The 12,332-nt window shown below is 39.8% G+C and overlaps 1 protein-coding gene across 1 annotated transcript in view; it reads left to right on the forward strand.

The window, feature by feature from the left end:
• The first annotated feature begins 5,967 nt into the window (after positions 1–5,967).
• LOC149847648 (RAF-like serine/threonine-protein kinase PRAF) overlaps positions 5,968–12,332 on the forward strand; it is a 45,966-nt gene continuing 39,601 nt past the window's right edge. The window contains exons 1-6 of the mRNA XM_090001833.1: positions 5,968–9,836; positions 9,967–10,178; positions 10,259–10,330; positions 10,422–10,574; positions 10,685–10,848; positions 10,987–11,134. Coding sequence (XP_089857959.1) covers positions 6,101–9,836; positions 9,967–10,178; positions 10,259–10,330; positions 10,422–10,574; positions 10,685–10,848; positions 10,987–11,134 — 4,485 coding nt within the window. The 5' untranslated portion in view covers positions 5,968–6,100. The remainder of the gene's footprint in view (positions 9,837–9,966; positions 10,179–10,258; positions 10,331–10,421; positions 10,575–10,684; positions 10,849–10,986; positions 11,135–12,332) is intronic.

A 12,332-nucleotide genomic window follows, 5' to 3' on the forward strand; every position in this document is an offset into this window, starting at 1 on the left:
GGAACAACTTGATGTCGCCTGTCTATATATTGCAATTTGCAACCAAAAATAAAAAAAAGGGAGAATTCCAAATAAGGGCCATACTTTTTTGAAATTTGAGATACAGGCCAAACTTTTCTTGAAAACAGTTCAATACGGAGCTCATCTCACGTCTCAACCTCCCTCTATCATCTTGAAAAACATTATTCATTTTTGGTTTTTGTATTTCCCCATGAAAATTGAAAAGTACTCATTCAAACTCATATAAGGAGAAAAAAGCAAGCCGTTTAACCTTAGTTAAAGGACAATAATAAATACAGACTCTTATTTGAAAGTCTTCAGGAAAACAATGGCAACATTTAAAGTTTCAGAAACATGAGGCCCATATTTCAAATTAAGGGCAAAAGGTTGCCCCCTGAATAAAATTTTCCCAATTAAAAACGATATGCAACGAGGCTACTAGCATCCATTATTCACAGTTGCCACTGTAACGGGTCAGATCCAATTAGATCCAGGTTCAATCCAGGTTTTGATAGTCTGAAAAACTGTCAACGTAAAACCCCATGAAAGATAGGCCGTGATCCAACCCTATGTCACAAATATTGGTGGCACGTTGAAAAAAAATCACGACCTTGATGTTTGATGTGATGCTTTTGAAAGCTTGTATGATCTATAAAAATTGCAATACTTTTTAAATATCACTTGTTTTGAAAATAGCAAGTTTTTATGATGGCATTCACGTGACAAAACAAAAAACCTTTTAATGTGGTTTATACGTTTTTCATTTTGTATAGTTTTCATATAAGTTTCATAATTATTTTAATTTTTATATGTGCAAATAGTTGCCTAGGATTTTTTCAAGAGTTTTAATTTATCGTGAAATTTTCGTCACTGAGATTTTCTCGAGAATGAGATTTGTGGTCGAGCCGGGCCTATTTTTACCACTCGAAGGAGTTTGTATACGAGCCGAGATAGAGTACACTGCTTACTGATTGTGTTATATTATATATTACATTTTTACCATTCAAACCATGAGCGTTTTATTTCATTTCTCAGCCCTATTTATGACAATGTTGGGTAAGATACTTGAATACACTGCTTACTGATTGTGTTATATTATATATTAGTAATGATAGGGTGCTCCCCGAACACCTATTCTCACCTAATAAAAGCTTCAAAAATTCAAAAAAAAAAAGAGAGTGGAAAACAATCATTCTTTAGTGGAAAACAAGTATGATTACGATATACATACAGGTTTTTAGGTTTTTATGATCTTCAAAAATCAATGGCTGACACTGTACAAAATCTTATTTTTATGTAAAAAAAAAACACATGCATGATCCAAAACATGATTCTTATCGAACAAACTATGCTAGTTGGGTAAAAATTCTTAATGGCATTCAGTTTGACTCAAACCTCATAAAATCTAATTGAAAGGAACAAGTGAGGGAAATCAATGAAGGTCTTGACTGGTTGCTGAAATAACATATCATTCACTAGCAATAATAGGTACTATCGATTATGACATGATTTGAGCCCTGACTGCTTTGTAAGTTTTGTAATCTTTTTCTGCTTTCAATAGACAGAAACAGGCAACCAAAGCTTTCTCCTTCCAAAAAAAAAAAAAAAAGTATATCCTGATTTTTTAGTAGGTGCTTTTGGAGCACGGTAGTATTACTAGTTTATATATATTATAAATTGTTAGAAAGGACAAGACGAAATGATGGCAGACGTCAAAGACAGTCTCTCTCCAACACACCAACCAACCAAAAGAGTAAAACAATTAAAACAACTCGTAGCTCTCCTGGAAAATTGTCATTACCCAAAGAAACAAGTGTAGCGGAATAATCTCCAGCTTGGACTCGGTCAAACTTTGACTTGGTCCATGGGGCTAATGTGGACAGTCAGGGATTAGTTTTAAGGTTGTTATTTTTTTTTTTAACTTTTTGCAAGGTAGTCCAAGTTGGCACGGGCCCACCCAATCTATCGTTATCTCAGATCAATACATTGTTACAAATCTCCATATCTGGAAAACCTACCAATAATGCGTCGTTTGGAAAAATCTGGATAAAATATCATCCTATATAAGATTCAAAATTTACGAAAATAAAAAAGTAATGTGCAAATTTTTTTTTTGATATATCAGAATAAGCTTGGACTTTGTTACGCTTAATAATAAAAGAAACACACCACCGTGGGGGTGGCTCACATGGCCGGAGGGTGGCTGTGAAGGCTTTGAGATGAGGACACGAGATTAAATCTCATTGGCACACAGTGGGTCACATAAGGCAGAGTGGTTTTTTCTTGCTTAGGCAAGGGTTCTTCATCACAAAAAAAAAACACATATGAACTAGTTGTTACATTAAATTTATAGTAAAAATATTAAATATGATCATTAAAATTTATCAATAATTATTTCTTTATCCCTTAAGGTTGGATCTCTCCTTTCTAATTAAGTTGAGCCTGTTTGTCGTGGCATGGGTAGGGCTGGTAATCTAGCCGAACGATAGAGCATGTTCTCGGCTCGTTTACTAGTAGAGCATGTTTGTGACTCGGCTCCTGTTTGTGTTTAGCAGCTCGGCTCATCCCTGAATGAGAATGAGCCGACTCATGTAAAACACCCGTTGTTATTTATACATGGAATGTACATAATTTTTTATATATTACACTTAATGGTTCAGATTTTGTGTATATTTTTTCATGCATTTTTATATTTGTATACATGTTTTTTTTGCATTTTTTTTTATATTACACTTAAAATATGCACACACACAAGCTCTCCTAAGCAGAGCTGACCACCTTGTGTTGGAGCTCGACATTGAAGATAAATGAGCTGCTCATGGTTCGGCTTGCCAGCTATACAAACTGATCATAAACAAGTTTGTGAGTAGTGGAACCAAGGCGAACTGATCAATTTATTTAACAGCCCTAAGCATGGGGACGCAGATTATCCAAACATTGATATATTCTAAGGTTAAAGTTGTATTTGGGTGAGGGGGGCCATCATGGTTGTGGTAATTTCCATGTGTTAAAGTTGACTAAAAAAATATGTTATATATCATTTTTAAACCACCTTTATCTTCATGAATTGTGAGTCATTGATTTTTCACCATCTTAAGAATGAATTTTATAGCATATTTATATTAGACATGATAAAACCTCGTAACATATTAAATAAAACATGCTAAATACATATGTATGATTATATTCACTATTTGATGGTTAGAGTGTGTTAGCACGTAGGGATGATAGTGGACCCGGGAAAAACTGGGCCCCACGGCGTATCACCTCGTTTGGACTGGGGATGGAGGACATGAAACGGAGATGGTGGTTAAAATCAAAACCCATGTGGGGATCAAGGGGAAGATGGACTTACGCGTTTCTCGCTCCTTCCCGCCCCGTCTCTTATCTCCATTAGTAAAATAATTAAAATACCCTTCAACGGTTTGACCTCCTTTAGGGATGGCAGTGGACCGGAGAAAAATGAGCCCCATCTCCCCTTGCCCCCTTTGGACCGAGGATGGAGGACATGAAATGGGGATGAAGGCATGGATGGAGGTTAAAATCAAAACCGGTGCTGGGGATGGAGGACAAAATTTTGAGACGGAGTGAGGCTGGATACCTTGTCTCCCACATTCACCCCGGTCCAGTGTGTTCCCAGTGTCATGGTACAGAACCACCATATATTTTATTTTTTAATGTAAAAGGTTTTTTCTTGTTTTATTTAACAGAACTTCAGCACTTTTGAATTTTTTCCAAAAAGTTAAGTGCATTTTTTAATTATACTCAAAATTTAAGTGACATTTTTAAAAATTACCTAAAAAAGTAAAATAAGTTTATAATGCGATATTATCGTCATATTTTTAGAGCATTGACATGCTAAGGTTATTGCTTCTTCAACAAAAAAAAAAAACTATGACCGCTGCCTTACCATTATCCACTAACTCAGGTTAAGTTTACATTAGATAAAGTCGAGTGACAATAGCAACCTTCCCTAAATATGCATTGTTGAGTTCCAAACAACAGTATTGGAAACTAAAAAAATAACAAGTCCCCAAGAAAATGGATATCAACATGCTATTTTTTACCCAATCCGACACCAGACGCCCACACAAACACATATGAATATCATTTTAGTATTTTAAATAATATTATTATGGATAAAGATAATGTTAAAAATACAATTTTAAGTATTAAACATATCAAACAATATCTTTTTATTGATTAGATGTCAAAAATCTGTACCCTCGTGTTTTTTCTGAAAAAGAAGTTACATGGTTAACTTGAGGTTTTTATTTGGCAGTTTTTAAAAAAGATGTCGCGTATATCAGAATATTCAGAGACTTGAGATCATTCTTGGAGTTAATGGCAAAAATGTTAGTCCCTAATGCAATTTTCCAAATCCAAAACAAGGGACTGCTGAGTCGGTCGTGCGCAGGCCACGAAGGTGAGACAGAGAGAGATTAAAAAATAATAAAAATTCAATGCTATACCAATTACAAAATCTGCCATGGACAAACACATGCTCTGATCCACACTCCACACATAATCAACGTCGTCAAAACAACCCTGACCGCCACCTAAAAAGATCAGGTGCAATATGATTGCACAAATATTTGTGCACTAAACACCCTGTCAACCTTGATCTTGTGGACAGACCTGTCAGTTGTGGGGCCAAGGCCTGATGGAGGGCAATAAAGTACTTAATGCACAAATTTTGTGCCATATGATTGTACTCCACCGCTACCGAACTGAGATCAAGTTACCTCACATGGCACATTTGGAATGTGCCTCTGCACCTAGCAGCCCTCCATCTGCTGTTGAACCCCTCGGGGGCATACCCACCTCACCTAATTCATGTCACATACGTGTGGGTCAGCTTACGTGGCTACTGGACACTCATCTACGTGGCCTCCTCCGCTCCCTTTCACCCAGGACCCAAAAATATAAAATACATATAAAAAAATGTACTTTTACTACACATTTAGGTAAAAGATTTGAAAAAACAAGCTTTTTAAAGTGATTTTAACACAATAATAATACGTTTAAAATATGATTTGCCCCTGAAGATATAGCGCTTAATTCGCTAGTACTCGGCGATATTTGTGAATATGGTCCAAGACTCAAGTGAATGCTATCAAGGGCGCTTAAAGCAAATTGCTTGCAATATGTGGAGCTTTGTGGGAGCAAATTTACACTCGGCGGAAGAAAGTAAAGCGACTCCTTATTACTGAAAACAGCAACAGTACAAGCCAAAACCACTCTAAAAAAAGAATGAAAACAGCTCTAATTAAATACCAAAATGCTAGTCTCAGGCCATTAATTTCTCCATCATTTTTATTTTTCTCGCATCTTAAGTTGCCAGAGATAAGTGACTAAAATCTCAGTATCTAGTGAAAAATAACATTTAGAGACAAGCGAATATATATATATATATATATATATATGAGTGAGAGAGAGAGAGAGAGAGAGAGAGGAAATCAATAAAAATAATTATAATAACTTGATGGATAACAAAGCATAAAATATAAATGCGAACCAAGAAAGTCCCTTTCTAGTTATCATTGTAAACTATTACTAACGAATATAACTAAAACAATAGAATAGAGATATGGAGAGAGAAATAGACAGAGAGAGTTAAGAGAGAGAGAGAGAGGAGTCGATTGCTAGTCGCGGGGTTTCTGTATGGAGCAGCGAAGCGAAGCCCTTCTTGGTGGGTTGGGAGTTGAGAGTTGACACAAGAGCGACTCCATCGCTTCCCTTTTTACACATTACCGGCGGCTCTTCAGCAGGACGGCCATTTTCTTCCCCCCTTTGATGGTACTCCTCCTCTTCCCTTACTTTCTCTCTCTTCTTTCTTCGTTCTGTGCCTTCTTTTCCTCTCTTCTTCGTGTTTCTTTACGGTTGATTGGATCCTTTCGCTTGCTTAGCGATCGCTTTCTCTGCATTTCTTTTTCTTCTTCCTCTTTGGCGGTGTGCCCTCTTCTTTGATTATCTTGCTCGTTCTTGTAGTTTTTTTCTGAGCAGCTTTTGCTCTTGGTGGTGGCAACCTTAGCTGGGTTTTGGCAGATTACTGAATTTAGGGTTTTCTTGGGTTTGCTTTCTAGTTTCTAGTGTTCTAATGGCGGTTGATCAGAACTCTTTATCGAAAGACCTCAAGCCATTGAATTTCGGTCGAAAGATCGTCGATGATTCCCGTATGGCTTCGGTTCATGATGTGGTTGCGGGCGGCGGCTGCGTTGGTGTTGCTAGTTGTAGCCCAAGATCTAGTTTGGGGTTTGATAGGGATGCTTCTTCTCTCTGGGGTTGTGATTCGTTCGGAGCCCACGCTGCTGCGGTTCATGGCGGCAGCGGCGGCGGCACGGAGTTGAGGATGGTTTGGAATGGGCAGGTGATGCCACCTCCTCTGTCCGGAGGCGTGGATATTCCGGTGAATTGGATGGGGGGCACTGCGGTGCCTGAACCCTCGGCAGGAGAATCGATCCAGCGTCGGCCTAATGAGGGTTCGACAAGTAAGCGTGGTGGTGATGATGGTTCCAATGGTGGGTCTAGACACCATGCCGATGCCGCGAATTCAGGTCATGATTCGGGGAATGCCGAGGGGGGTGATGATACTGGGGCGAAGAAAGTGAAGTTTCTTTGTAGTTTTGGAGGTAAGATCCTGCCGAGGCCAAGCGATGGGATGCTCAGATATGTGGGCGGGCAGACTAGGATTATCAGCACTAGGAAGGGTGTTAGCTATCAAGAACTGATGCAGAAGATGCAAGAGGCTTACGGGCAGTCGGTCATTATCAAATACCAACTCCCCAATGAGGATCTCGATGCCTTGGTGTCGGTTTCTTGCGACGAAGATGTGGAGAACATGATGGAAGAGTACGATAGGTTGTTGGAAGGGTCGGTGGAGGGTTTGTCTTCTTCAAAGCTTAGGGTGTTCCTTTTCTCCGTGGATGAGATTGATCAATCTGGAATCATGCAGTTTAGAGATGATCAAGATTCAGGGCAGAGGTATGTGGAGGCCGTGAATGGGATAATGTCCGAGAATGCAATAAAAGGAAAGGACAGTGTGTCTACACAGACCTCGGATAGTCCTCCAGGTGGTGTTGATGTTGCAGATGCCGTTATGAAAGTTCAGGTAGATGCAGAGGGTATGGTCCCTCCATCCCCATCTTTGATATCGCTTAGTCCAGTCTCTCCTGACGCTGCAAATGTGCCATATGTGCACTCTAATCCATTGGAGTTTGTGGAAGTGCCTGATCCACCGAGCTTGCCTTCTGCAATTTTAACGGGTGCCTCTCAGTCCATGACTGCAGCATCTCGGCCCATTCTTAATAGAATTGGTCCTCCCGATCCTTTTGCTTTGCCTGAAGCAGAGAAACCTGTGCCCTTAATGGGTCTGGTGCAACCAGGACAATGCCCCATAGCTCCACCGGTAAGACATCAGGATGGTGTGCAAGCCACCAAACCGCTGAATGCTCCCATCACATTAGCTCCTAGGCCTGAACTGGTACCCTTTGAATTGCAGCCTATACAGAACACAGGGTATATGAGCACATATAAAGGTGGCTACGAGGACTTTTATGGCAGACCAGATTACAGGTGCTATCCAAACCCTGATATTCTCCCACTTGGGTTCATTCCTCAACCGGCTCCTCAAATTGGTCATCTGAATTCCCAAGTGGTGGGCAATGGGGCCCCTGTTTATAGACTGCCTGACCATCTGTGGCAGCAGCCAGATGACATTGTTGGTATTCCTCCAAATCCGTTCCATCATGTTCTGCAGCCGGGGTATGTGGTGGCAGGCACTACTACATCTTCACAGCACTTGGTATCTAATCCTTCATCTCCTCAAACAAACGTAAAGCAGAATGGATGTCAGCAGTTTGTTCCGTTGGGGCAAATTCAGACTGAGCAATTTCCACAAGAAAGTTTAGCTGGAAGTAGGGTTCAACCTCAAGGCAATCTGGTTAATAAAGCACCTCAAGCTCAGGCTGCTGCCCAGTTATCAGGGCCACCTTCTAAGCAGCAGCATGCAAGGCATCAGTTTCCACCACCAGGTCACTTAGTCTACCCAGAAGAATGGGTTAGTCAACAGTCAGGAGTCTTGCCTGAGAAAGCTGCAAAGTTGGGGGATTGCTATATGTGTCAGAAAGCTTTGCCACATGCTCACTCAGATACTCTGTTACAGGAGAATGGAAATAATATGAAAACTGTTCACGAGTCCAATCCTGCTATTCACTCTTGTTGTTCAGAGGGATGCATGAAACTCAGAACTCCACTTCGGGCACCTAGACCATTTCTGGAGGCTATGGTTGAGCATCAAGACAAGCCTAGCCTTGGAGTTGATGGCACCAATTTAGGCTATCAAGCAGCTGGAAATTGGCAAAGGACTGTAGGACATAATGATCGGTTAAATGCTTATGAAATTCCTCCACAATGTCCACATATGTGTGGACCTTATAGGCTCTCTCAGATGCCTGGAGAGCAATATGATCTTGAGATGATTCTTCAACCAAAAATTGAGAGGCATGATGATCCTGGATTGTTGCTTCCTCAGGATCCAGGTCTCACGTTGGATCCACCAAGCAAGAATGGAGAAGCTCATAGATATGTGCCAGCACCAGCAGGTTCTACTGAATCTGTGGCCAACAGGCTTGCAGCGGTTTTACCATCTGATGCAGAGACGTCTCATGCCTTATTGCTTAATAATCCTTCTCAGACTCATCAGGATGCGATCCTTCAATCTTTTGTGCCATCTGGTTCTCATGTTAAACAAGACTTTACAATGGATGGATTGGTCGGTGTTGATACATTTTCATTAACAGGTGTATCCTTTCCAATGTGGGAAACCTTTGGTCAGGCCTCTCTTGCAGAATTTCCTGCAGGATATCATGCTGTTTCATCACATGAAGGTGTGAAGGCAGAATCTTGTGCCCCTTACACTCACATTAGAGCCATTGGGGGGATGACAGAAGCATTTTGCGTGAAAGTCTCCGTGGAAAATGATCAGGCTAATCTACCTCTTGATCTCAGTTCAGTATCTCCTAAGGAAGAAAGCACAACGTGCACATTGTTGAATGCAGAATCAGGATTGCATGCTACAAAAGCTTGTACAGCTGTATATATGAATGCCATTATCGCAAATGAAAAGATAATGAAGGAGCGGCCAGATGCCTCAGTGAATGGTATGCATAAGACTGCAATTATTCTTGATGAGAATTACATCAAGCCCATCCATCCCCTGGCATGTAGCCCTACAGAAATTGCATTGATTCAGAGTGCTCGGCCCCAAGTGTCAAGCAAAACATCACATCTACAAGGGCATCCTGGGTCATTTCCAGATTTGAATATCCATTGTGAGCCTACTGTGTCTGGTGACCTATGGAATGCTTTGTCTTCTTCACAGTGTATAAGTTCTACTTACAATACCATAAAAGAAATAAATGGCGTTCATGTTTTGGAACAAGATTCTCTCGGAATTCAATCAAGTGGTGCTTTTAACAACCTCACCATTCCTTTGGGTGGTGTCCCATTTCCACTGGATAGCTCCAGTAGCAACTCTAGATGGGAAGAAGAGTGTCTGGACCCTGCAGCTTCAAAGTTGCCTCCGAACACATGCATATCAGATCCTTGGGATTTAGTACAAGATGTGACTGCACACCTTATGCAAGCCACAAAACCTGCCACTTCTGAAGTCTTGGTTCCAACAGATGCATATAAACACAGTTTTTCAGAGATATGTGGCAGTTTAAACCCTGCATTGGGAGTTGAAAAATTAAGTTGGAGCCAGCCATTGAATGTAGGCAATGAAGCAAGAGCAAACAATGATTTGTGCTTAGAACACTTTTCAGGCCCTAAAGGTAAGGGGTTTCTTTCTGGTGGCTCCTCTTCCCTGTTTCATTTATTTCCACAAAGGTATTTCTTCAAGTTTTAAGTTAAAATATATTTCATTTTTGGTTTAACTGAAACCCTCATTTTCTTGAGTATTAGATGCCTCTGTAGATGAACATGTCAAGCAGGAACTTCGAGCTGTTGCTGAGGATGTGGCTACATCAGTTCTCCAGACTTCACTGCCTCAAGTTCCCACTATATATGTTTCTGAAATGAAATCAACTCTTTTTGACTCCAATGCGGATGGGGAAGAAGGGAATTATGATGTCCCATCAGATACTGCACATGCATCATTTGATTTCATAGCTGAGGTTATTCTAACTCTTTGCTTCATCCTCTCTAAATCTACAATTGTTTCATCAGTTGATTGATAAACACAACTTCCAATCAGAGTTTTAGTGCCAAAATTGTGGAGATTTCCAATTCTGGTTTAGCATCTACTGAGGATATTGGCCGCTTACAGGTTTGTGACTGGATCCTGCAGTATCTCATGGATTATGCTTTTGATGTCTTTTATTTTATCTTATTATTAATTTGTTTATCAAATCTGGCAGATAATAAAAAACAGTGATCTTGAGGAGTTGAGGGAATTAGGTTCCGGAACATTTGGAACTGTGTATCATGGAAAATGGAGGGGCTCTGATGTGGCAATAAAGCGAATCAATGACAGGTGTTTCTCCGGGAAGCCATCAGAGCAGCATCGCATGGTTAGAACCTACGAAAATAATTACTTATCCCTTTCCACAGTATTTTCATTTTCTGTTCTTTCTCATTGTTTGTCTTTACTATCTTGTGGTTATGAATTGTATGTCTCCAGAGAATTGATTTCTGGAATGAGGCATGTAAACTTGCTGATCTGCACCATCCAAATGTTGTTGCTTTTTATGGAGTTGTTCTTGATGGCCCTGGTGGGACAGTGGCCACAGTTACCGAGTATATGGTCAATGGTTCTCTCAGGCAAGCCTTGCACAAAAATGAAAGGTATTTCCAACCTTTTTTTTCTTGTTCATTGTTATGTATCCATGGTACTGCTGCTGTTGGTGCCATTGGTGTTGGTGTTGGTTAACCTTTCATGAGGGAAGTGAGCTTACTTGAAACTTGCGTATTGGCTGTTAGCAGGATACTTGATAAGCACAAATGTATCTACATTGCAATGGATGTGGCTTTTGGAATGGAATACTTGCATGGAAAGAATATAGTACACTTTGATTTAAAAAGTGACAATTTACTTGTCAATCTGCGGGACCCTCAGCGTCCTATATGCAAGGTAAGATGTCACATCTAGCTCTTGGTCAACTTTTGGTTTTCTTCTGTTATATGATCAGTACCATGACAATGAGCATGCATAATAGGGGTTCTGATTTTATTCATGTTTTTGGAATGACTTGCTGAATAATATTTTCTTACAGTTCTTCACTGATTGTTGTAATTGTTATAGGCCTTTTGAATGCTCTCTTACCCTATTTTATTGTTGTTTATACGTAATGATGCGACTTTTTTCTTAAAAGTATTTTTTCAAAAGGTATTTTCAATAAAAATGGTCAGTGTAAATTGTGCATCAAATTATAAATAACCGGTTCACACTAGTGGTGAAGTCCGTGTCGAACTCAAGGAATGAGTTAAAATCTCGTACACTAAACAAAACAATCTTTATTGCCTTAAAAGTAACAAAGCGCAATTAAACCTATTACAAGTGTCCGAGTGAAAATAAAATTATTATAACCCAGATTAATTAAATGGCTTAATGCCCTAAAAAAAAATGAAAATCGCAGGTCTTCGTTTGCTCGCAATCTAGCTACTGTTATCCGTGCATGTACGACTCTGGTATGCTTATCGCTGTCGCGTTTCAATAGAAATCAAGAAGCTCACGCCCACCTGCAAAACTCAAAACCACACAAGAACAAAAGCAACTAGACTACCTGTTCTAGTTACGATTAGTTGTAATAAACTAATAATTGAATTGAATTTAAAAACAAAAATCTATATGTATCTAAATCTAAGGAAAGGAAAGGTCTAAACTAAATTTTTTTATTTAGCATACGGTTTGCCAAATTGCGATCTCCAAAACCAGATATTTTTTTTATTTGTAACTCAATATGCAGCGGAACCGTGAGCTACTATGCTAATCTAATACCGGAAAATTAATAAACTACTAATCTATCACTACAACAACAACAACAACAACAACTACGCCTTCATCCCAAAACAATTGGGGTCAGCGATATGAACCAAAAAAGAAATTCATTTTGGGTCTTCCACATGAATCCTTTTCCTCCAATCATTTCTATCCAACGCCATGTCCTCGGTGAGGTTCAAAGCATTCATATCCTTTCCTATCATCTCCATCCAAGTCTTCCTAGGCCTACCCCGACCTCTTTTAACTAATATATTTTCCCATTTCTCCAACCTTCTAACTGGAGCATCATTAGGCCTTCGCCGAATATGTCCAAACCACCGTAAACGAT

Source organism: Nuphar pumila, chromosome 1 (assembly GCF_984573655.1).
Source record: "Nuphar pumila chromosome 1, dmNupPumi1.hap1.1, whole genome shotgun sequence".
Classification (NCBI taxonomy): domain Eukaryota; kingdom Viridiplantae; phylum Streptophyta; class Magnoliopsida; order Nymphaeales; family Nymphaeaceae; genus Nuphar; species Nuphar pumila.